At 33.6% G+C, this 27,222-nt stretch overlaps 1 protein-coding gene across 4 annotated transcripts in view; it reads right to left on the reverse strand.

Annotated features, from left to right (window-relative positions):
- Positions 1-27,222, reverse strand: part of PhKgamma (phosphorylase kinase gamma) — a 43,287-nt gene that overhangs the window by 2,521 nt on the left and 13,544 nt on the right. The window contains exons 2-7 of one of the 4 annotated variants that reach the window (XR_012411573.1): positions 14,656-14,834; positions 14,304-14,588; positions 14,148-14,238; positions 13,845-13,981; positions 12,497-12,594; positions 10,455-11,838 (exon numbers count right to left, since the gene is read on the reverse strand). Coding sequence is in view for 3 of the 4 variants with exons in the window: in XM_073974971.1 (XP_073831072.1) it covers positions 10,455-11,000; positions 12,497-12,594; positions 13,845-13,981; positions 14,148-14,238; positions 14,304-14,588; positions 14,656-14,834 (1,336 nt within the window). In the remaining variant the exon portion in view is untranslated. The remainder of the gene's footprint in view (positions 1-10,454; positions 11,839-12,496; positions 12,595-13,844; positions 13,982-14,147; positions 14,239-14,303; positions 14,589-14,655; positions 14,835-27,222) is intronic. The other 3 variants (XM_073974973.1, XM_073974971.1, XM_073974974.1) reach the window with 3 other exon arrangements.

Here is a 27,222-nt window from a genome sequence, read left to right on the forward strand (position 1 = left end):
GCGGCAACTGCAATTTCATTGATGCAGAAGTTTTTGCAGTCTATTAAATTTAAAATTGAAATGGTATGTATATCTTAATTTTTTATGGGAACTGCAATATTGAGGGAAATGAGGCCGTTGATGAACTAGCAATACGAGGTTAGCAATCTATATGACCTTCAGATAGATAACTGTGACCGCTTTGTTCCTTCCTCGACAAACTCAATCATTTCTACCTTGAGAAAGCCGTAAAGATCTGGCAGGATGGAGGCCCGCTAATCTCAGGACGTAGAATTCCGCCCATACTCTTACTTTGCAAGTCAGAGATTAGAATTGCTGTAGGCGTCATTAGTGGCCACTGTTGCATAAGATCTATGACAAGTAATTGGGAAAATAGTCCCGGGCCACACTACAGTAATTTCACTGAAATTTTGACACGAAATTATGCGTCTCTAGATCGAGTTCCATAGTAGTGGGGAATTCGAGCTAAGAACGCCTAATTTCATGAATTTTTTTAATGAAATTCATACTAGTGTGGACCGGGACATAACATTGACTACTGCAGGCTATGTAAAGATGTGAAACAAATCCGGATTGACATTCACATTTTTTGCAATTATATTAATAGTTATTGAATATTGAATGAATTTGACAAAAATTTCTGTCGTTTCAATTACAGTTGGGTAGCTTTCCATAATAGATCCTTGCATATCTCTCTAACTACTCTTCCATAGATCCTGTGGCCCTGTTAAGATACTGCAGGAGCCTTAAATGTGGCTGACTTCCGTATCGTCAGTTGCTTTACAAATGACTGCAAATCTGCGAAGTAATACGCATTTTGAACGCAGTTAACATGTATCATTTTTATTTGCATTTTCGAGTTACAATGCATGAGTGTGCAACTGAAATATTTTGACGAAGTTTAAACAACACAATGGTCCACAGATACTAAACCGTTCAATATTCAAGAAAACAACCAACTACAATAATGCAGCATAGACATCAATAAACAACTTTCTGGAACATGCAAATGTCTATGAACGGTTCTTAATGGTAAAAATAGCAAAACGCTTCTGAAAATATGCAATTTTTACACTTTTTTCCGATTCTGGTCAACAGATACCGAATCGCCCAAAAATTAAGGATACCGTCAACCACAAAAAAGTACCTAAGATTTCAATAAACAACTTTCTAGAACATATGAAGATTCTATGAATGATTCTCAGGGCTGGAATTCACGAACAATTAAATTATTTTTAATGTTTCTCCCTGCTCAGGTCTGGAAATAACAAACTGTTAAAACTCAAGGAAATTTGAATGGCTTGTTATTTACGGACCTGAACAGGAAAAAAAATTATCTAAAATAATCGAATTTTGAGCTTGAAGAATCGTTCCTAGAATCTTCATATGTTCTAGAAAGTTGTTTATTGAAATCTTAGATACATTTTTGTGGTTAACGGTATCCTTAATTTTTGGGCGATTCGGTATCTGTGAACCAGAATCGGAGAAAAAGTGTAAAAATTGAATATTTTCAAAAGTGTTTTGCTATTTTTACCATTAAGAACCGTTCATAGACATTTCGCATGTTCCAGAAAGTTGTTTATTGATGTCTATGCTGCATTATTGTAGTTGGTTATTTTCTTGAATATTGAACGGTTTAATATCTGTGGACCAGAACCAGAGAAAACAGGAAAAAAATTCGATTTTAAAGGCGATTTTGACCTTTAAGAATCGTCTATACATAGTTCGTATGTTCTAGAAAGATGTTTATTGGATCTGAGGTACATTTTTGTAGTTGCTTGTTTGCTTCAAATTTGATCGGTTTGATAGCTGTAGACCAAAACCCGAGAAAAAATTTTAAAAGAAATTTGACCTTGCAGATTATATGTGTTCTCAATTTTTGTTCCTTAAGACAAGAGCTCGGAAGATATAGTCGGAAGATATAACGGCTTGGAAGATATAGTCCTGACTAAATGACCCCTTTCAGATATTACATATTCTCGGTATTTGTTTAATCTGATCTTTGTTATAAAATGCCTAAGTTTTAAACACTTAAGTTTATAGCCACTTAACAAAATTATAGAATTCCATAATTTTTCTTAAATCTTCTTCTTTTTTCTTGAATTAAGGCTCTACTATTTTAATATTTTTTTAGTATGTAATTATAACAGACGTTATATTTTGTTTATACATATATGTACATATATAAGAAGGGAAGAATGTAGCAATGCACAGAATTAGATTCAGTCAGAGATAGACAGATAGTTCAAGTTATACAGTGTGGGTGTGGTGTTTGTGGTAATTTAGTTTTTCAGTGGTTGTTGGTGGGTAAAAATTAGTTAAATTTATATACAAATTTTATAATGTTATAAATAAATATATTAGTAAATATGTTGCAATTTCTTATTCTAAAACTATGCGCTACAATTTGGGGTATTGCGTTTTAAAGAAATGCAAGTGAAAAGCTAAAACTGTCGTTTGTTGTGATACAAATTTTTCTAAAATTGTTTGATATTTTTCGACATGGTAACATGGCCAGAGAAAGCTGTATTTTTGTAATATTCTGATCAATTTCCAAATGAAATTAGTGAATAGTACAGGACTTTAATGGATCCAGTTTAGAGCAATCTGCATAGTTTCACATGCATGCTCTTACCTTCTTAGGATGCCGCATGTACAAGCATGACTATTCCAAAGAAACTGTTACGTATTTGGATTTTTGACAAAACAAACAAATAAATATTCAAAATAACTCAAAAGTGTCGTAATTATGTAATTAGTTTTGTGCCTCATCATACTTCCCAATTTAATGTATATAAATACAAAGGTTGTAAATCAATTTCTAGACCTTATTGCCTGTTTCACTAAGACGATTCGAATAAAAATACGCTCGAACTACTACCAAACTTCTGTTTCTTTTTTTTTTAAAGATATTTGAATTGTTTTTATTTTCAATCAAACAAATATGTCATACAACAACAGGAGTTTGGTATTACCCCCAGTTTTTGTAAAAATTTTTATTTTTCTCACACGAATTGTCAAATTTTGTAGATCGATTTACTCGCATAGCGCAAATGTAGAGCGCTGATTTTTAAATGAGGAATCCTTAATGATATATGGAACGGGTATACGAAAAATTAGATGTGTATGTCATCGGGGGGCTGAGCTATGAATGCCCAAATTATTACGAATATAGACGAACGAACAAAAATAAGTTACAAAAACTGGGGGTTAATTCGAACTAATTTGAATTAGAATCGTCTTAGAGAAACAAGCAATTAGTTTAGTTACAAATCGGTTTATTTCGATTTACGTTGCTTTGCCAAAAGTCTACAGATTTAATGTCGAAATAAAAAAGTAAATCACCTTAAGTATGTTTTCGTTTTTCTCTGGTTCATTCATATCTATAAACTTTGCAATAAGAAATTGTCTATATATTTCGCATTTGTGTAAAAAAAAACATTATCAAATTTATGACACACACAAAGTCCAACCATAATATTTTGAACCTAGCAACTGATATCCTATATTTTTAATAATTTTTTCGCGTGCACAATCCAGTGACAAATGTAGGCGTAAAAAAATATTTTTTCTTTTTATCGTGGAAAGTAAACAAATATTTAAACAATTTATATACAGAGGGCATATAGATTAATGACCTGTTTTCGCCAGCAGAAATATCTATATTTATGCAATTCTATTGGAAGGTTGCTCATGAGGAAAGTAACACCTAAAACTATGGGTTATCCAAATAGTGACCCCTTAACCCACTTAGTGCCAGAACATTTTTTTTTTTTTTGGAAAATTAAAATTTTTTTTAAGTAAACTTCAGTTTTAGAACAGACATATGAGCAAACAATTAGAAAATACAAAAAAAAAACGTAATAAAACACGTATCTACTTCTTTTTTATCTGTATTTTTGTGCAAATTTTTTGCTGCGTTTAAACGACCAGTGGCTTTAAGTGGGTTAATCAAATTAAGGGTAGGGAGAGGCTATACAATGCCTACAAATGTTTAGAAAAAATTGAATCTTTCGGTCAAGGCGACTTAACGAAGAAGCCTTCTGCTAGCAAAGTCATTTTAACTTAGAAACCAACTGGCGATGTTAATGGAAAGAATCATATTTTTTAACTGAAGTCAGTGAACAAGTAGCTATATGAAGTAACATATTAAAAACTACGAATTTGGACAATGACTAAATAGTGAAAATTCAATAATTTGCAAATAAAAAATAGTTTTATAAAGGAAATAAAATAGAAAAAGGAAAACTATTGTACAAAATAGCTGCACACTAATCAGTTGTGGAAATATAGCACCTCTACAGAAAATAGGTTTATAGCTATAAAAGCTACGGCTAAAAATTGAAGGGAGGTCATAGACCAGGGGATTGGAATGCAATATTCATAACAGACTTACAAGAATAATTTCCAAATGGCAATCAACAATAATTAATTGTGTTTGGGGGAAAAATCTGGTATGTTTTGTTGTTTTTGTTACCGCTCCACAGTGGATCCACTTGTATAGAGAAAGTGGCCAAAAACATTTCTAGCGCAAATATCAAGTTAATACGCAGGTTACAGCTTTGTGGTGCTGCTAAAATTGTTTTAAGAAACCATGAGCGTAGCATTATCCCCTCTTTCCCCTCTGGTGGGGGTATACGGTATGAATTGTTTTATGCTGTTAATACAAAATGTCATGAACCTAAGTACCGATTATCTAATGATGCAAAAATGTGCATGGGGAATCACATCAATCTACAAAACAACATAAAAACCAACCAATTTTTGTCTGAAAATTTGTAAAAATTTTGAATATAAATCTTATAGCGTCCTTCCTGGAAGACACGTACAGCCCACGTAAAACGTATATGGAAGAAAACTTTTTGACCTTTCCATTGATGTCAATTATATTGACGTACGTGGTCTAATATATCAGTAGAAACTATATTCTAGGGCAGCTTTAGTCTGCGAACTACCATTTAAAGTCTGGCACTAGATGGCAGCTCATGTTAATACTGGATAATCTTAAATCCATGACCTACATTGGAAAATTATTGCCCAGGTAGGCATCATGACTAAAACCTTAGGTAAAATTTAAGTACATGCTTGAATTGGCATTACAAAATACACTAAGAAAACGTACAGCTAACTGGAATTCCACAACACGCTAAAACTTTATTTATTAAAAAAAATAAGCTATTACCTCCTCCTTCAAAATCCAATATAATATTTTGCAAAAGGTATTAGTTTCGCGATATTTTAAATATATTTACTTACACGTAAATTGTAAGTTTTATTCATTACAAAAAATAGTAATCAAATGTTTCGACTCTTCTTTAGAAGAACGCGTTCGAATGAATAATAACGAATATATTTTGAAAAAGGTCGATATCATAGCTTTCAGAGTATCCAGATGTTATACCAAAATTTTGACATTCAGTTTTTTATTTTTGGCCAATGGCTGGAACCATTGTGCGCTCTTGGCCTTATGGGTTAGGCTCTCATTTTCAAAATAAACTGAATTGATTAATCGAACAGAAGAATGTATAAATACATCAATGTATTGATATTGGATAAAGAAAAAAATTTCCCCACAGGAAGGCCTACACCCACAACTCTCCACATCTACACGGTATATTAGTGTATACCGATGACTCCAAGATGGAATCGCGAACAGGAGCAGGCGTCTATGAACTCTCGTACCCTCAACTTTCGGCTCTCATACGTGTTGCACGAAAATTGTAGTGTCTTCTAACAATTGCGGATCGGAGTCAACTGATATGAAAGTCGATAACTCAATTAAGCCACACTTGTGTCATTTCATGCGGCAGTTGGAACAAATATATAGAGACAATGCTAGCTAAATTGTGGCACCACGAACCTAGCTGTAAGGTATCCAAGGTAAGGTAGGTATCGAAGAACTACTTCCCTACTCTCCATGAAAAAATCCGAACTGAAATTAAAGATAGAGATAAAGCCAATGTCCTGCAAAGGGGAAAAGAGACGATACTGTTGACTAGTGCATAAAATGCGAAAATGAAGAAACAGAGACAATTCTCACGACCCGAATCATGGGTAAACACACGATCCAACCTCTGACAACCTTCTGCCAAATAGAGGCAACAAGTCTACTTATTCTTGCCAAGAGTCTGAAGTGGCTGCAGCGAGAAGGAACTACTACAGCACCATAAACAAGACTCTCTTTCTCTCTCTTCTTAACGATGAACATCTGCATTATCTTTTTACTATCTATCTTAAAAATTCTGTAATTTCTTCTTTCTGCCCACAATTATCTATTTTAAGTTCACATATAGCACTCTATTAGGATGAACACGATGGACAAGAAGGTCTCAGAATGTTCATTTTAAACTTTTAAGTTATAAACAATGAAGGATTTTTTTAGACTGGGTTAAAGTGTGCATATTGTCAGATCCTTCGTTCAGAGACTTTATACAGAAATCCCTGTGATTAGACATAAATTATATGACAAGATTCGTTACTCTCCGGAACGACCGAGTCCTACTCGCCAAGGATTGTCAACCCAGCAGCGCTAACTGTACATACGATACCATCAAATAAGGTCGACTCTGGTTGATGTTAATTTTTCCATTTGCAGTTTGTTTATCTAATTATACAATTCCCAATATCAAGCTTTTTTTTCAGAGAAATAGTTCTAAAATTGGAAAAAAGGAGGCAAATTGCCACTAAAACTTACATTTTAGTTCATTGAATCGTTTGTTGTTTATTTTTCACAAATCCCGCCAAGCTGAAATCCTAAATAGTTAGCATACTTGACATATTTAAACTCTCAACGTAGTGCTGGCTGGCTGAGAGTTTGCATCACGTAACATTTTTCTATAAGAATTGTCGCAGTGTGCCATTGAGTTAAATAGATATGGGAGAAGTTTCTCCAGCTCGCTCCATTCTGGCATCTTTAAGGAAACGTTATTTTTTAGATAAAAACCATTTCTAAAAGTTCCCGGTATATTGGTTGAGTTGGATAGAAGTGAAGCAGAAACAAATTCTACTGACAAAGTGCTACTTGAAAAATTAATAAAGTCGCAGGTCTTTTAGAAAATTCCTGTGAAGCATTTTATATCATTTGATCTATATTTTGCAATATCCATCACTGCCAAATGGCATAAACCTTGATCTAGGAGTGTCCGTAAATACACCGAAAGTTTCGGGTTGTAAGGAAATCTTTGCACTTTGTATGCTCTAGAGATTTAAGTAATTACTAAAACGAATTTGCTTTAAACAATCTAAATTCAATTTCCACTTCAAGGCCTACACCCACAACTCTCCACATCTACACGGTATATTAGTGTATACCGATGACTCCAAGATGGAATCGCGAACAGGAGCAGGCGTCTATGAACTCTCGTACCCTCAACTTTCGGCTCTCATACGTGTTGCACGAAAATTGTAGTGTCTTCTAACAATTGCAGATCGGAGTCAACTGATATGAAAGTCGACAACTCAATTAAGCCACCCTGGTGTCATTTCATGCGGCAGTTGGAACAAATATATCGAGACAATGCTAGCCAAATTTTAACACCACAAACCTAGCTATAAGGTATCCAAGGTAAGGTAGATATCGAAGAACTACTTCCCTACTCTCCATGAAAAAATCCGAACTAAAATTAAAGGTAGGGATAAGGTCAATGTCCTGCGAATGGGAAAGAGACGATACTGTTGACTAGTGCAGGCCATGCGAAAATGAAGAAACAGAGACAATTCTCACGACCCGAATCAGTGAGTAAACTCACGATCTAACCTCTGACAACCTTCTGCCAAACAGAGGCAACAAGTCTACTTCTTCTTGCCAAGAGTCTGAAGTGGCTGCAGCGAAAAGGAACTACTACAGCGCCATAAACAAGACTCTCTCTTTCTCTCTCTTCTTAACGATAGGTTAGGTTAGGGGATGTGCAGTCACTAATTGTGACTGCGTCACTCGGAGACCTTCCGGTCCATTGTGATCATACATTAGAAAAGAGCTACAGGAGAAAAGGAGGTGAAAAAGGTGAAAGAACGAGTTGCTTACAAGAAAGTTTAAGAGTGGAGTGAAAGTTTTAGAGTAGGAGAAAAATTTATTTTTAATGGTAGGCAGAATAGTTGAATTTATTTACGCGTTCAGGTTGCGCTGTCCCAGCCACTTCAGATTTTTGATGATGTTGTAGATAATAGCAGGCTCCACAGTTGAGTAGAAAGTTAGACACGGTGGGAAGTGAGCACCTACTAACCTATGCCGTCTACCAGCCATTGCTGGGCAACGACACAAGATGTGTTCGATCGTCTCTAACTCCTCCTCGTCCTCACAGAGTCTGCAGTAGTCAGTAACATCCTCATCCCATTTGTTGGTATGGGCCCTGATGTAGCAGTGTCCAGTAATGACTCCCGTCGTTACTCTAACTTCAGCTTTACTCAGGTTCAGCAGAGAGTTCGTTCTTTTGACTGACAGAGTCGGCCATATGGATCTTGCCACAATGCACCTAGGTTCATTATGCCACAATTCACTGGCTCTTTCGTCAGAGAACGTTTTAAAATTTTGAAAGAAATGACAAATGGGTGGTTTGATAGAGTCAGCGATAGCTAGGTCTGTGGACTGCGATCCTCGCCTAGCTAATTCGTCTGCTCTTTCATTACCCAGATAGTCGCGGTGTCCTGGTACCCAGCATAGCCGGAAGCCGTTAACGTCTTAACGATAAACATCTGCATTGTCTTTTTACTATATAAATTCTGTAATTTCTTCTTTCTGCCCACAATTATCTATTTTAAGTTCATATTTAGCACTCCATTAGGATGAACACGATGGACAAGAAGGTCTCAAAATGTTAATTTTAAACTTTTAAGTTATAAACAATGAAGGATTTTTTAGACTGGGTTAAAGTGTGCATATTGTCAGATCATTTGCTCAGAGACTTTATACAGAAATCTCTGTGAGTATTAGACAGAAATTAGATGACAAGATTCGTTACTCTCCGGAACGACCGAGTCCTACTCGCCAAGGATTGTCAACCCAGCAGCGCTAACTGTACATACCATACCATCAAATACGGTAGACTCTGGTTGATGTTAATTTTAATTTTTCCATTTGCAGTTTGTTTATCTAATTATACAATTCTCAATGATGACCGACACTGCTATTTTTATATCAAGCTTTCTTTGAGAGAAATAGTTCTAAAATTGGAAAAAGGAGGCAAATTGCCACTAAAACCTTACATTTTAGTTCATTGAATCGTTTGTTTTTTTTTTCACAAATCCCACCAAGCTGAAATCATAAATAGTTAGCATTCTTGACATATTTAAACTCACAACGTAGAGCTGGCTTGCTGAGAATTTGCACCGCGTAACATTTTTCTATAAGAATTGTCGCAGTGTGCCATTGAGTTAAATAGATATGGGAGAAGTTTCTCCAGCTCGCTCCATTCTGGCATCTTTAAGGAAACGTTATTTTTTAGATAAAATCCATTTCTAAAAGTTCCCCGTATATTGGTTGAGTTGGATAGAAGTGGAGCAGAACTCTTGAATAGGAAACAAATTCTACTGACAAAGTGCTACTTAAAAAACTAATAAAGTCGCAGGCCTTTTAGAAAATTCCTGTGAAGCATTTTATATCATTTGATGGCATAAACCTTGATCTAGGAGTGTCCGTAAATATACCGAACGTTTCGGGTTGTAAGGAAATGTTTGCACTTTGTATGCTCTAGAGGTTTAAGTAATTACTAAAACGAATTTGCTTTAAACAATTTAAATTCAATTTCCACTTCTTCCATTACCTATTATTTTATTTATTGTGTATTCCAAAATTAAAATGAAATCATTAAAAGCATGGAAATAGCAGACTACTATGCATTTTTGGCATCATGAAAGAAGGAATTTTTCAACTTATGTGGAAACTAAGATAAAACTTTATGGTCTTGTAAGATAAGAATTTGATGCTACTGTTTCATGCTTATGCAAGGTTATCCTGAGACAATTTGTCATGAGTTTATTCTAGTTCTTGTATTTCTAGCAGCCATATCAGGAGTTCTACAATAGAAGCATTTGCAGAAGTGAAATGTTTTAAAATGCACTCCTTATGAATAAAGAATAAATCAAATTGTTGATATGGCATTGTCTTAACATAAAAAAGTTTACCATATTTTTTGTAAGAAGCATCAACTTCCCAACAAACGAAGTGGTATGGACATATTTGTCTTTACTTAAAAAAACTACTTTACCACGATCTTTGCATACAACTTATAAAATTATAATGATAAATAATATATATAAAAAACAAGCACACACACCAAATACATACAAATGTACACACACAATTTTGCTATAATATTTTGGTTTTTTAAAGGTGCATATAAAGTACTATTAATATTTGATATAAAATAAACCAAATAAAGTAGTGCAGCCAAATTTTTTTCAATTTAAAAAAACTAAAAAATAATTATCAAATAATAAAAATTAAAGAAAAAACCTGCCTGGGGTGTATAGAAATATTCTGTAGTGGGAGTAGGCGGAGGACAATTAGACAACTGAGATGAAAACTGATGATATAGGGTTGGTTGATGTGGCAACTGTTGTTGTTGTTGGTGAACTGGCGGTGGATGTGGCATTGCAAAATAACCAGCAGCTGCATTGGGATTTTGGGAATAATCCATTATATAACCACCTTCAATTTCAGGTCCACATTCAGTGGTATTGCTGTTATGATGTTGCCGAAAGATGTTCTGTTTATCACTTTGAGTATTGTTGTGTTGTTGGTGTTGTCCCGTACCAGCGGGTATTATGTATGGAGCATTATTGCTTGTTGTTGTAGTGTTTGCAACATTGTCGATGGGGCCGCCTGTGACATGGTTGCTGTTGGCGGCATTATTGATGGAATATGTACTTTGTCCAGGATAATTGTTGGGGTTAGTGGAATTATTTTGATACAATTTGGAATATTGTCGAATAGAATGAATGCTTTTTTGGCGCAGATGATAAGTAGTTTTTTGACCATCAAAAGAGGGTTCGGGCAATAAAACCTAAAAAATTTTTGGTAAATTTGGTTGTAGGATAATGTCGTTTTGAAAGAAAGAAAATGGTTTCGGTTTAGAAATAAATCATACATATGTAAAATTAAAACTAAAGAAAGGAAAGAAAGTTTTGTAAATAAAAAAATTAATGATTTAGAAATGAAAGAAAAGACATCGATTGGAAGTGTGAAAAGCCGAAAGAGCACTACATGATCAATGAATGTACAAATCAAAAGTATTTAGATGTCAATGATGCTGTCGGTGAATGGGGCCTACTGATACTATTTTGCAAATTTTACAGTATCACTATGGCTTTAGTTATCCTCAGTGACGATGATGACGCTGTGATGGCATATTTTATAAACTTGCTTAAAAATAAATCTGGGACAATTTTTTCATAATTTCATTTTAATATGGAAATTTTACAAAATTTTGTTTTCCCATATATGCACCTTTGTTGTAATATAAATAAATCTCTTTTAGTTTTGCTAAGGGAAAAGAAAGCATGCACAAACATGGCTAGGACTTTTGATAAAATAATAAAGGGACAACATAACACAATAACAAATGAAAAGGAAACACAACAACAGAAAGGTAATGGGGGATATCAAACAAGGACAAATGAAAATTTCAATAGAAAACAAAACGAAACAAAACACTAAGTCGAAAAAACTTATATATTAAATTAAAGCACAATCACTCGTTTCATTAGGTTATTGAGACAGTGTTGACATTTTTGATAAATCCAAGAACAAATCGTTACCATTGCAATTTCAGTGATGCGACTCATTCTCCTAGATTTGAGTGAGAGACTGCGCTTGAGACCGTCGATGTTTTGCTCGAACAACTTTAAATTATAATTGTTGATTTCAATATTGTTTTAAAATATTTTTTGTTGTGAAATTTTAATAAAATTATTTTTTTTTTATAAAAAATAACATCATCGACAATTGAGGAGAAAGAATTGAAAAAAAAAAAATAAAAAATAATGAATAATTCAATAAAAAAGTAGAAAAAGGAACAGAGAATCAAATATAAACAAAAACATAAACTAAACAAAGATTTTGTTTATTAAAAAAAGAAAAAATTTAAAACAAAACAAAAGCAATACTAGGTTTGTGACTAAGATTAAGAAGGGGACATATGAATATGAAAATTTGATTTAAACGAATGCCAATTTTTAAAGGGTGTAGTTAATAAAATTTGGAAACAGTAGTTACATTAAAAAAAGTTCGAAATTGAAAATTAATATTTAAAGACTTTTTAATTATGAATGAATGTGATTGATGAGTTATTAGACTACAGCATGATATAAGAATGAGCTTTTGTTATAGTAATATAATGAAGAAGAATATTTTATTGAAATGAAAACGCTTTTTACTGACCGAAAGTACAAAAATCTTGTGATTAGGTGTAAAAGGAGCTTACTTTTTTTATACTTAAACAATTACCTAGTATTGTTTTTCTTTTCATAGACAAGCCACAAAAACGAAACATAAACTTACCATTTGATTAAAGAATGGATGTTGTAATACTTCATGTACTGTGATCCTTTGGGCTGGATCAACGACTAGACATTTTCGTATCAGATCCTTAGGATCCTCTGTGGAAGAGAGAGATAAAAAAGATGTACATAATTAAAGATCGTTGTAAACATGATTATAAACAGTTGTTTTTTTTGCACAAAAATTAAACAAAACAATTAAAAAGGTATCAGTCGGCCTTGCCGACAGAGATATACCCTCAGCCTGTGTATATTGAAACAATATTTCCCAAAAAACGTATGTAAAAATTTTGATTAGAATTAAAGATCAAAAGTTTTGCGGAGGAGATACTTAAAGGAATGGATCGACAAAGACCATTATGGAAGTGGATGTCCAGCCACTACATATGGTGTCATAGGAGGTTTTACACCCTTCGGCCTGTTTTCTCAAGAAGTATGGACTTGTACCTGAAAAAACTTTTACCATGGTAATTGAGACGGCGAATGAAAGTTGGTTCAACAAAAATCAAAGTGATTCGATAGCAGGTCTTATAGTGAACTTATCCGAAATTTTGTGTGGAGGTACCGAATGGAGTGGACAAATACAGTCCATATTTGAACCTGATCTATATCTGGATGTGTAAAGTATGGACCAAATCTGCCACTCCCTTCAAGAGTTACCGTACGAACAATTTTTCCGAACATTTTTGAACTTTTGTGGGGGACATACCTGAACGAGTGGACCGAAATGGCCCATCTTCGAACTTAAACTAAGTTTGGACAAAATATAACGAAGGTACAATTTTGGACCGGATCGGCAGATCCGTTCGAGAGTGATCTTGCGCGCCAACCACTACACACTTTGTCATAGGGGTTTTTGCAACTTTTAGGCTATTTTGTCAGGAAGTATGGGTTTGCCCCTGATGAAACTTATATCGTCGTATGAAGGGCAGTAAATACAAGTTGTTACAACAAAAATCAAAGCGATTCGAGAGTTAATCCTAAGCGGAACTTGTCTGAAATTTTGTGTTAGGTACCCGAAGGAGTAGAACGATTGAGTTCCTATTGGAACCTCACCTAAGCCAGGTAGAAATTTCAGGATGTGCAAAGTATGGACTAAATCGGTTACTCCCTTCAAAAGTTATCGTACGCACAAATTTTCCGAACATTTTCGATCTTTTGTGGGGGAGGTACCCAAAGGGATGGACCGATATGGCCCATCTTCGAACTTGAACTAAGTTTAGCCAAAATATTACGATACCCAAAATTTGGTTCGAATCGGCTGATCCGTTCGAGAGTTATCGTGCGCACCAGCTAGCCAGACAGACATGGCTGAGGGTATAAATATTTCCCTTAATTTTAATACATACCTGATATATCCGCCCATTCCGGTGATGTAAAACTATATTTGCCTTCCATGATATTACGCAACATAACCATTTGTTTGCGATGCCAAAAAGGCGGACAGCCTACCAGTAAGGTAAACATAATAACACCGCAGGCCCAGCTAAAGAAATAGAAAATAATAATTATTTCTTAGAAATAAAATCAAAACTAAATCAAAGAAATGTAGTATCAAATTTCTTAATGATGATTTTAGAATGGAAAGGAGTGAAGTTAACTCTAGAGTTTGTTTTGTTTCTGTTTAGATTTTCAATCTTTAAAATACTTACATATCTACTTCTCTTCCATAACCCGGTGAACCCTCAAACATGTTACATTTTAGAGTTTCGGGTGCTAAATAACCAGGTGTACCACAAAGATCTGAAATAAGATTTTAGATTATATTTTTGAAAAAAAAAAAATTAATTTATAAATGCATTATTTACCTGTTAATTTTTCTCCATCTTTTAGTTGCCTCGCAAAACCAAAATCGGTTATTTTAACATTATGATTTTCATCTAATAGAATATTTTCTGGTTTTAAGTCTCTATGTACAATATTTTTTGAGTGTATATATTCAACACCCTCAAATATTTGCCTCATTATGGTGCGGGTCTTTTTCTCGGACAGTGTTACCACTGATGTTAAATAATCGAATAGTTCACCTTTGGGACACAATTCAAATACCAAAAAGACAAAAGCATCGGATTCAAAAACATCTTGTAAATCAACTGAAAGAGAGTGATTTAGAAAAATTGAATTAACTAACACGTTATTGCAGTCTAATAAAGGACTTACTTATATAGGGATGACCCATAACTTGTCGGAGTATTGAGATTTCTTGTCTAGTAGCTTCTAACATATGATATGGATTTGTATCGCCGGTTTCTGTGCCTGCACCTAAATCAATGATTTTTGCTGCAAATTCTTTGCCAGTTTCTTTTTCGATGCATCGTCGTACAGTTGAACTTATGCCTCTGAAATAAGAGAATCAAAGATGAGAACATTAATTAATATAATTCAACGAATTAAGAAGAAAATAGAATGGATATAAAAAATTAGAGATATTTATCACAGCCTATTAACTCTGGTTTTATTACTTTTACCTCCATCCCTTTCCAAAAAATGCATCCATTTATATTTTCAAGGTTAATTAGCAGCAACATTTTATAATAGTTTTTTTTTTCAATTTTGTATGGTAATAACAATTTGCATCGGTATGTATTTGTTTTTAGTTATACAAATAGATAACACAAATAAGAAAGTAATTATCTACTTTATTAGTATGACAACCACACAAAGAGAAAACTGTGCCGGCATATTTTCTAAATATTTATATAACAGCAGTTTTGTGTTGACAGTTAGAAAATGATTTAGATAATCAATAAGACAAGTTTATTGGTCTAATTAGAAAGATAAGCTATGATGAACTGTTCGAAAGAGAGTACTTGAAGTATTTGGCGGTTTGTTTAAACAAATGATTATCATCAACAATAATAAAAGTAATCTGTTATAATCGTTTATGTCTTTAAAATATTAATTGGATTGAAATATACGACAATGGTCTGTTAATGGATTATAACATAATTTATGTACAACAGAGATAATATCTTGGGAATTAAAAGAGATGACATATTATCGTGGGAATAAGTTAGAGGCGTATAAAAGACAACATGCAGTTATTAAAATTGTGTTGGTGAAATACAATTATCCTTAAGTTCAAATTTAAAATGAACTTCCTAATACAAAAAATAGTAGAAACAAATTAAGGACACATTCGGGTATGTGATGGAAAATGATTCGACTCCTTTTGCCATAAATCGAAATCGTATATCTTTAAATTTGGTGAATATTTTAATGAAATTGATAAAAAGATTTAAAAAATATTCAAATAAGGGGCTTTTGCGAAGCAAAACTATGTATATATCATCAACGGCACTCCGATTATATACCATTTCGATCTGCAAATCGAGTCGATTCGGTTTTCATCACATACCTGATTATATACAAAAGATAACAAAAAACTACCCAGCAAAATTTATTTGAAGTTGTTTCTTGTGAAGTAGTGATTGAATAGCTTTTTTTGAAGCAGTCCACGCAGAGTCATGAAAAATGCAGTCCGTTCTTCACATTTTGACAATGTCCGATTTGAATCCATTTCATAAATTTTTCACATTTTAGAAATTTCAAAATTTTGCAAAAAAAAAAAAAAACTTAAAAAGGCAAAGAACATAATTTGTTTCTTGTTAATTATAATAACAGCAATATGTTTGCATCCATAAAAAGTAATTTGTATACAAAAAATAATAAAAGTGATTTCGAACTACATCTTTGTTTGTAGCCAAAGAAGTAGTTGAATCATATGTTGTTGTGATTTATTCACTACAAAGAATTAATGCAAAATGTGTGCTTAAGAAGTAAATTAGACAGTATCCTCACTGCACCATGCCCTTGTAAAAATCATGACTTCTTTCACATAAAAAGATGTAGTCCGGAATCACTTGCACTCATGATTTAACTACTTCTTTGGCTACAAACATTTTGCTGGGTATATAAACAAATTATATAGGGCTTGAAATTAAATATGTATGCCCTCTTTAAATTATGGTCAATTCCTTATTAAAAAAAAAAAAAAAAAACTTATAGAAAGAAATTAATTTCCTTATTGTTGTTTTTCTCTATTTGTTTCCTCAACTCTACCAATGTCAATGTTGTGTTGTCCATGCACTTCACACGCTATTGTTATTACCACTTCGAAGCATTTTTGCCTTTATCAGATAACTTGGTTGGCGTTATGGTTTATCAAATAAAATTGTTATGGCATAAAAAAAAATATTTTATAATCTTAAAGTAAATATTTGTGACAACAATTAGCGTTAAGACCCATATAAGCCATTTATTGTTGATATTAGAATTGTCTGTTGCTAGCAGTAGAAGAAGAAGTAATACCGGTAACAATTTCAAAAAAAAAAAACAAATGTGAAATAGTGTGTGAAATCACATGCATTTTACATGACATGAACACTAACAATGTGAATGACTTTTGTTTTAATTGTCTTTCACTGAATTTATTTTTTTTGCCCATAGGTTTTAGTCAGAAAGAAATCCGCCGCGACAATAAAATTCTTATCATCTTTTTTGTCTTGATGTGTTTTTTGTGATTTATATTTTGTTGCAACTAAAATTAGTCATAGCACTCGCAGTTAATTTGTAAACGCAATTAATGGTAGTATTTTTAATGAAAACTCCATGTTAAAACTGACACTTTTTTAAATTGTTTGAAGATTTTTTAGATGGAATGTTATAACCTCTCTATATTAAAAAAAAATCAGTGTTCTAAATGCGTTAGGATCCTTCCCTATTAAATCTAAGACTGTTCAAAATTGTAGGCCTATCTTAAGAACTTTTAGTATGACTGTTAAGCTGTTGGGTACCAGGGCACTGCAATGTGGGGGAAGCGATGCAGTTAATGAACTAGAAAGACGAGGCTCCCAGTCCTCTGACCTTCGAGTGGAAGATTGTGTCACATGCCACCTCTTTGGATCTTCCTCGACAAACCCTTTATAGCAACAGAAGAACGATAGCTGACACGACGAACAGAGTAATTTTGTCACAATTGAGATCCGCCCATTTTTATTGGTGTGGCCGTCTTGTGATATTTGTTCACATGTCATGCTGCATTTCATCCAATCCATGTCGACTAACTCCTATTTCATTATGGACACCATCTATCCTTCCTTAAAGCTAGAAGCAGAATCAGACTACATATAAACAAGTAAAAAAGTATCAGTCGGCTTTGCCGACAGAGATATACCATCAGCCTGTGCAAATTGAAACATTTTTTTTTCACAAAAATCTTATGTATTTAGGGGGTTTCAAAATTTTGGTCGTATGAACCGACAAAAATGTTGATTAGGATTAAAGTTCAAAAATTTTGCGGAAAAGGTACTTAAAGGAATGGACCGACATAGACCATGGGGGTGCCATAGGGGATTTTTACACCCTTCGGGCTGTTTTCTCAAGAAGTATGGACTTGCCCCTGAAACAACTTTTACCATCGTTATTATGGCAGCGAATGTAAGTTGCTTCAACAAAAATCAAAGTGATTCAATAGCACGTCTTAAAGTGAACTTATCCAAAATTTTGTGTGGGAGGTACGGGATGGAGTGGACAAATATAGTCCATATTCGAACATGATCTATATCTGGTAGATATTATGAGAATGTGTAAAGTATGGACCATATCGGTCACTCCTATCAAGAGTTATAGTGCGAAAAATTTTTCCGAACATTTTTGAACTTTTGTGGGGGAGGTACCTGAAGGAGTGGACCGGTAGGGCTTATTTTCAAACTTAAACTAAGTTTGCACAAAATATTACGAAGGTCACATTTTGGACTGAATCGGCAGATTCGGTCGAGAGTTATCTTGCGCTCCAACCACTACACACTGTGTCATAGGGCTTTTTTGTACATACCTTTCAGGCTGTTTTCTCAGGAAGTATGGACTTGCCCCTGAGGAAACTTGTACCTTCATATAGGGGACAGTGAATACAAGATGTTACAACAAAAACCAAGGCGATTCGAGAGCAGGTCCTAAACTGAACTTTTCCGAAATTTTGTGTGGGAGGTACTCGAAGGAGTAGACCGATTAAATCCATATTGAAACCTCATCTAAGTTTGGTAGAAATTACACGATGTGCAAAGTATGGACCAAATCGGTTATTCCCTTCGAGAGTTATCGTGCGCAAAAGTTTTGCGACAATTTTTGAACATTTGTGGGGGAGGTACCTGAAGGAGTGGACCTATATGGCCCATCCGTTCGAGAGTTATCGTGCGCACCAGCCTGCCAGACAGACAGACAGACGGACGGACATTGCTAGATCTACTCAAAATTGTCTGAAACGGATATCGTACAAATATACTTGGGGTCTAAAACCATTATTTCGATGAGGCACATTTTTGGTCGTATCAAAGTGTAAATACCCTCTTTAGCCTAAAGGCTGAGGGTATAAAAATACAAACGACTTTAACAACAGTTACAAAAATTACATGACCCTTTTTCTTCTAAAACGCAATATTTTTTTACAATAAATATGCAAAAGAGAAATATTTCTGTTATTTGTGTGCAGGTGCATTTTTTCACTTATTTGTTAGATGTCAATAGTGATTTTAAATCTTTATTTGAATATCAATAGACACACTCGAAGTGACAGCGATAGATGCCGCCCGCCACTGTCACCATCAGGCACACGTTTTTCAGAGAAACGTTTAGAAACAACAAAAAATAGCTGGGAAAATATTGAAAAAATATTGAAAAATAAATGTAGAACACGACGTACTGAGGAATAAGTACAATGCCAGTCTCGTTAAATAAATCAATGGCGGGCGCTGTAAAGTGTTTTCATCTTTAGTGTTTATGTTGTTGATTATATTTTGTGTTTTCAAAAGGGCAATGACAAATGTTCCTAAGAAAATAGTGAAATATTTATTTTTACGACAATTTTGAGTTAAATCAAAGGCTGCCTGGTGTCTGATCTATGGGATTACACAAACAAATTTGTTCAACATGTCGCGTGTGAATGAAATGACAACACGTTTTTAATCCTCAAAGAGATTGATATTGAATACCAAACATTGTTTCAATGTTTATTTGTTTTTATTTTTTCGCTGATAATAATTCTTCTCTAAAGGCTGAGAATATTAAACATTGATTTAGATTTAGAAATTGAAATCAATTTAAGGGTGATTAATTTCAAAGTAATTAATAATTTATTTTTATATTTGCTTAGGTTTTGTATTATTATTTTGTTGCTGTTATTGTGTAATATTTAGTTTTGTTCAATTTTACAAAATTCAACTGATAAGAATCTTGTTCTCCTCTGTCTTTGGTTTATTTGAAATGCAAATGCTCTGGCGACGGTTGCTGAAAAGGGTGTGTGATTTTTTGCATTGTTTTTAACAGATTAAATGTGCATAACGCGTAGGTGTTCAAGTAGGTACATTTGTATATAGAGGCTCAAGGGATTATATCACCCTTTTTATAAGTTTTTATTTTTCACATAAATTAAAATCTTTGTAATTAACAAACTGATGTAATTTGAAATGCAAAAAATCTATCAGATTCCAGAATATATTACAAACAACGCGTTATTGCGCGTTAAGTGTTAAGTTTTCTTGATATATCGATAAATATAAGTGTCGAAAGTAAATGAATGTTTAATAAATATTTTGTTTTAATATTAATTTTGAAATTTGTAGTTTTAGAGTTGGTTTGAGGCGAATCTTTCGAATTTGTTGTGAAATTTTGTGGGAAACACCGAAATCTTTTTTCCTAGTTAATTTTGGACCTACTCTCCAACCTCCTCGCCTTTAGAAATTAAAAAAGCAAAACAAAATGTTTAATTTCTTTAATTCCTATTGTTTATTATTGTTCATTTAGTCAATAATCCAATCAACCTTCTGGATAAAGAAATTATAAACATTTTGTCAAAATATGATAATAAAAATTTGATTGAAGTGTGCGACCGACCAGCTACATAGCTGTTTGTTGGGATTATTTACAATGAAAACAAAAGAAATTGTAATCATAATCATCGCATTGTTATCACCATCGTCATCGTAATTTTCTTGACTCTGCAGATGTTATTGTATGTACTGAATCTACATACATACATATGTATGTGGACTTGTGGAAACCTCGTACATACATTTCACGTTGACCCATGTTTATCTGTTACAATAAATAATAACAAAATCGACTACAAAAAAAAAGAAACAACATTTGACGGAGACAAAAACAAAATTAACTAAGAAACGCAAAAAAAAATATGTAAGAAAAAATCCAATATATTAAATCCAGTCAGTTACTTAATAAAATTATCGATTTAAAGACGTAATTGATTGATTCTACGGAATTGAAATCAAAACTGTTAACATGAGTAGATTATAAATCTCGCGGTCCATATATATCAAGAACTAATAATCAGCAATAAATTGTGTTCTTAATAAGAATACGAGGGCAGTTCGGAAACTTCTTAGCCTAGCACAAAAAGCGCGGTAAGTGCTCCTTCATATGCAACAGTAAAAAATTGGGTTGCTGAATTTAAACGTGGTCGTACAAGTATTGAAGATGAACCACGTAGTGGACGTCCAAAAACAGCAACACAACAACAGAAATTGTAGCCAAAGTGCATGATATGGTATTAAATGATCGACGAATAAAAGTGCGTGAAATTGCTAATATCATGGGCATCTCAAATGATCGAGTCCATTTAATTTTGCATGAAGATCTACAGATGAAAAAGCTTTCTGCAAGATGGGTGCCGCATTTGTTAACAGTCGATCCAAAACGCATAAGAATGAGCATTTCTCAAGCTTGTTTGGATCGTTTTAAGCAAAATAAAATGGATTTTAAGCGTCGTTTCATAACTGCTGATGAGACATGGATCCACCACTATACTCCAGAGACAAAAGAACAATCCAAACAATGGACTGAAGCTGGAGGAAGTGCCCCAAAGAAGGCAAAAACAATTCAATCGGCTGGTAAGGTTATGGCAATGGTTTTTTGGGACTTCAAAGGTATTTTATTGATTGACTATCTGCAAAAGGGTAAAACAATAAATTCAGAGTACTATTGCAACCTTTTGGATCAATTAAATGTACAAATTCGAGAAAAACTTCCTGGCTTACAACACAAAAAATTTTTCATCAAGACAACGCACCAGCGCACAAGTGTGTTTTAACAATGGCTAAAATCAACGAATTAAAGTACGAGTTGCTTGACTACCCACCTTATTCTCCTGATTTAGTTCCCAGTGACTTTTACTTGTTCCAAAATTAAAAAAATTCCATGCTGGCAAGCGTTTTACCTCAAATGAAGATGCAATTACAGTTGTAAACCACTATTTTGAATACCTTGAGGAAAACTATTTTAATCAAGGGATAGAATTGCTAGAAAAGCGTTGGAGTAAGTGTATTGAAGTTTCAGGAGATTATATTGAAAAATAAAAATATTTTTGAAAAACTAACTATTCTCTTTCATTGATCGGCTAAGAAGTTTCCGAACCGCCCTCGTAATGATAAAAATCGTAGATTAGACATCATGGCGAATCTGTTAGGGCTCTGTATAAAAATATAGGCAATTAGAAAATAGTTGGCTAACAAATGGGAATCCTCTTGAGTTTAACAGCGTTATGGTGGAATACTATGTACAAATTTGTAGTTAGGTTATAGGATGCGTAGCTGCCGTCGATGGTTGACAACCACTTCCATTATGCTCATCCGTAAAATAGATAAAAAGATTTAGGTAGCAGCAAGGAGGGGAGAAGGACAGGAAAGTGGTATGAGGAGAGTATATATAACATAGAGATTGGTAAGAGAAAAGGGGATTAATTGAACTTACTGCGTCTAGAATGTTCTGCTCATAGCCACTTAAGGCTCCTGCAGTAGGTTAAGAGGGTTGTGGGGTCTATGGAGTAAAACCAAACAGCCTGGTTATTTTGAAGGCCAGTCTAGGACATCGAAAGAGGAGGTGCTTATTTGTCATAGATCTAATACGGCAATGACCAGTATACTGAGTAAAAGGGCAGTTCTTCGCCCTGAGATAGCCGGCCAGATCGACTTCGATATCCTAACGATTGACTTCGAAAACCTAACGGGTTTCTCTGCTTAGAGTTTACTGAGGAAAAAGCAAAACGGTGGCTTGACGCAGTCCACGACCCGAAGGCCGAGAGAGTCCTACTGCAGACTTCATCAATTCAGAGAGCGTAGAAATGTCTCTATGATTAGAATGACAACGTCACTTGCACAGGCAACTATCCTGGTCCCTAGTCTATATAATTCCTTGAGTATTCTATTCAACACTAGAATCAATATCAAAGTAGCTCCCTGTGGGGTGCCTCTAGGTACTGACTTCTGTAAGGAACTCTCTCCAATGTTTGAATTAATTAGAGTGCTTTTCAGAATTCTATCGATCCAACTAGTTAAAATAGCGGGGACACTTAATAGCTCTAAAGCCGAATGTAAAGATTCGTGGTTCATATTATTATGTCGAGAAAGACGGCCAAGTTGTGATTCGTGACACCCATGTTCTTTTCTATATAACCCACAACTTGGTGTTACGCTGATTCTGTAGATTTCCCATTAACATAAGCAGTTTGGCTAGTTGCTTATAAGGTCACGATTTATGTCTAAGGCAAACAACCTTTCTATAGTTTTTAGTAACAAAAGAATAGACACTAATTGGTTTTTGGTCCTTTGATAGCGTGTGGCTTGGATTCCCAGCCTTTGGGATATATGTCACTGTTCCATCTTTCCATAGCACCAGTATGTGCATCAATAACATACATGCCCTTAAAATAACCTTCAATGGGATAATCAAGGCAGGCAGTGCGTTCAACCAACTTTTATACTAATTGTAACTATTCCTGTAAAGGTCTGTACTCATTCTGACTTTCCTGAGATTCACCAGATAGATCTTTGTTCCACCAAATACACTATATATCTGCAAGATTTGATTTCATCATCAAAGGGATTTTGTAAATGTAGACGCCCAACTATTTCACCATTTCAAGAAATAGTTTCGATATAATATGCAAGCAAAAATTGTTTACGTGCATTTGAAAACGTTGTTTCTTTCCTCAGAATACTCGGCAAAATTCTGACCAATTATACAACATGAAGCAATTGAAACTTTTATGATAGTTAAGCATTAAAAGGGAAGCAATATAACCAATTCCAGGAATTAAAAGTTGAAAAACTTCTGTTGTAACAAAACACCGAACAAGAGGCACACAAATGCAACGGGCAATATTTTTGAAAATAGACTAAGTCCATAATATATAAATAAAAAAAATAAAAGTTAAAAAAATTATAATAATTGAAAAAGATACAGAACTACTGCCACCATTTTTATAATTTAAAAGGATTTTGTAAATTGTGAGGATTTATGAACCAAAATCCTATGTCAAAGACAAGAGGGTATTTTTAAAACTAGACTAAGTCTAAAAAAGTTAGTTCTAAAGAATATATAACATTTAAATTTTGTTTTAAAGCGACTTAGTAACTTTTGAGGATTTATTGCCAAAAAACCTATGTCAAAGACATGATGGCAAATGTTGTTGTTTTGTTTTCACTATTTTTACAAACAAAAATAAATTTGCAATTCAACAGTTACACGGAAATGCCTACAGAACTATGAGGCAATACCTAAAGGCGCAATTCAAATGTATGACACAGACACCAAACCGACCCCCGCCCCCTCCCACTGCCACCCTTTCTTGGCTTTCTTTTAAGAACTTAGGTCATTGTATTTTAGCCATTTATTACAACAGCAAATAAAAAACAAACAAAATAAACTGTCCAATAACAATCAGCCAATTAAGGACAATAACCTTTTTTGCTTTTGGTCAACAAAATAATAGCGCGAAAGTATTTGCCATTACTTGGTGGTGGTCTTGGTCTTTTAGCCAACAATATTTATTTTCTTTAAACTCCTCTAGAGTTCAATAACCCAAACTCTCTCACGCTATGCCTGAAAGAGGCACCGCGTACCGGAAAAAAGGTATTCATGAACAAAAATATTCAAGTGAAAAACATTAACAAATTTAGCTTCAGTTTACAATTATTGTTAACATAGGTATGACTCCCGATTGACTTGCTAGGCCTGCTTGCCGCCTACCCCTCCTACCCACCGCATTGGGGGTTCTTGTATTTCGTTGAACTTAATCGAAATCAGCAAAAATTTCATTCATGTTTAGTTGGTAATTTTAACCATTTGTTATTATTGATTTAAATTTAGTTGTTTGGGTTATTGACATTTATTGAACAATAACAGAATTGCAATATTTTTAAAAATTATTGGAAAAAAAGGCATTTTAACAGATGTTATTAAAATTACTTAAAATATGATTTCTTTTCATGTAAAATTATTAAAAGATAAAAAAACCCACAGAAATACATATATGAAGATCAGTTCATTTATATTCGAACCAAAAATGTTCGAGAAAAACACTTCTAAAATTTCGATTTCACATAAAAATACAATAAACTTTCCTCTTTCAACGACTTGACTGTCAAATATTCTATGCTACTTATACTTAATCAATAGAGAGACTCTATCTATGCCTCCTAGCAGGGACCCATTTTCCAGGCTGCGAGAATGTTGGTACCGCTTACACGGAGTGTGACTTAACGTAGTTACCCGGCCTGTGGAAAGATGTGAAAATCACTTAAACTCCTAAAGCAGGGAAACCTAACCCGAAAGACTACAGACCCATTAGCTTATGCTCCCCCTTTCCTTAAGACACCGTAACATGGAGAATTTTACGCTGGCGGCTTTCTTTATATAGAAGGAGCTTTCAATAATGTAAAACTTGAATCGATTCACCTCTCATTTGGAAATGTCAGTACGCCGGAACCCCTGATATGTTTGTGGATAAATAAAATTCAAGTATTGGGGAGACGAACATTAGGAAAACAGTAACTAAAGGTACACAACATCAGGATGGGGTGCTACTTGTGATCAACAACAAACTGAAATAATCAACTGTTACACAGAAAGAGAGAAATTTAAAAAATTCGCACATACGTTTCTTTAATAAAATATCTGAAATATCCAACGGATGTTCGACCTATTTGTATTAATACTTTATAATATCTCTTTATGCTTCTTTTGTTTTTCTTCACCTTCTATTCTTACAGGTACTATACTCCAATCCTATATTCTTTGGATGATCACAATGGACCGAAAGGTCTCCCTAACCTAATCTATGGTAGCACTAAAGAAATGGTCAAGCTTTAGACCTTTTTGTATATTATACTCATTAGGCGCACTCCAAAATGGCCTTAATAGGCATTTCGGGAGCGGTCCCTGTATATTAGGTGCCATTATTTTTTCTAATTATAGGGACATATCTTTTAAAAAATATATTGGTTAGGAAAAAATCGTATTTATGCTATACTATTTTATTTCCTTATAAAACAACACGCTTTCAAAACAAGTTCTTTTTTATATAAGAAAATATGTTTTATTTACTAGGCATGGAAAAATATATGTATATTTTTAATATTAATTTATTAGACAGCAAAATATATAAATTGTGTCTTTATGACTCATCTTTAAAAAATATTAATTTTAACTTGAACATTAAATTTAATTTATTTTTAATAATTTATACGAAGCAAGCATATGTACATAAATAAATAGATAAATATTAATACATAAAACAAAGTTTGTTGTCCTAAGACGCAAACATTTTTTCTTTCCTTCTTAGTATTTTTGTTTTTTCTTCATTTGTATTGAAGATTTTTCATTGGCCAAACAATTTACGCACATTATAGAAACAGTCAGCCCTAGATATTTGTGACAGGACAGAGCTTAAGTTTTTAAAATTATAAAAAAAATAATTTAGAAACCTTTTTTCATGAATTAGAAAAGATTTTATTATTATTATTACTATAGTCCAATTTATACATGCCTTACTGTTGAAATTCATGATGTTTGCTTTTCTTCCAAGGTCAGTGATGGACGTACTCGTATCTAGTTCTTTTTGATATTCTATTTAGTTAATAGTTTTAAATTTCTTTTATTATAATTTGTCTATTGACGACTATTCCAACGCATAACGTACAGATGATACACATTGTGACATAAATTGTTTATTTTCCCATTTGTATTTAATTCTCAGTCAAGGTCGGTCGTTTGCCAAAAAGAAAAGAAATTGTGACACAAATTATCAAGGAAATAATATGTTACTGATAGATATGAGTGTAGAGAGCAGCAACAATTGGTCCAGAATACTTTGGAATTCTGTACGTTGTTAATTTAACAGAAAATATAAATGTAGGATAGAATTTAATTTTATACATATTAAATATTGATAATAATTTGTTTTGAAGACTCCTCGATGACTATAATAAGTTAAACTCTGACAAACATTCCATTCCATTCCTCTTTCACTTTAGATTAATTAGTTAGTCATTTTGTGTTAAAAATTCTAAAAGTAGAAAAAGTCCTATAATCGATAATGAAAGCAATTTTAGTCTTTATTAAGTATACATTAATAAATTCCCAGCAAAATGTTCGATGCCAAAGATGCTATTGAAGCATGGGTGCAAGTGATGTGGAATGCCTTTTTTTAATATCTTCATTCTTTTATTTTACAAGAGCGTGACCCCCAAAAGATGCAATTCATTTTCATATCCTAAGCATGTCATCTTCACTAGCCCCGTGGAATGGTAACTTCACCAACCATTTGGTGTGACATCTTCACCAATTCCCTAGAATATTATTTTCACTAACACTTTGGTATGTCATCACATCATTACTTTCCCTTATCTTTAACTTTTAAATATAAAGTATGGAATA

The sequence above is a fragment of the Musca autumnalis genome, unplaced genomic scaffold (genome assembly GCF_047663935.1).
Source record: "Musca autumnalis isolate F117 unplaced genomic scaffold, ASM4766393v1 scaffold_3, whole genome shotgun sequence".
NCBI lineage: Eukaryota > Metazoa > Arthropoda > Insecta > Diptera > Muscidae > Musca > Musca autumnalis.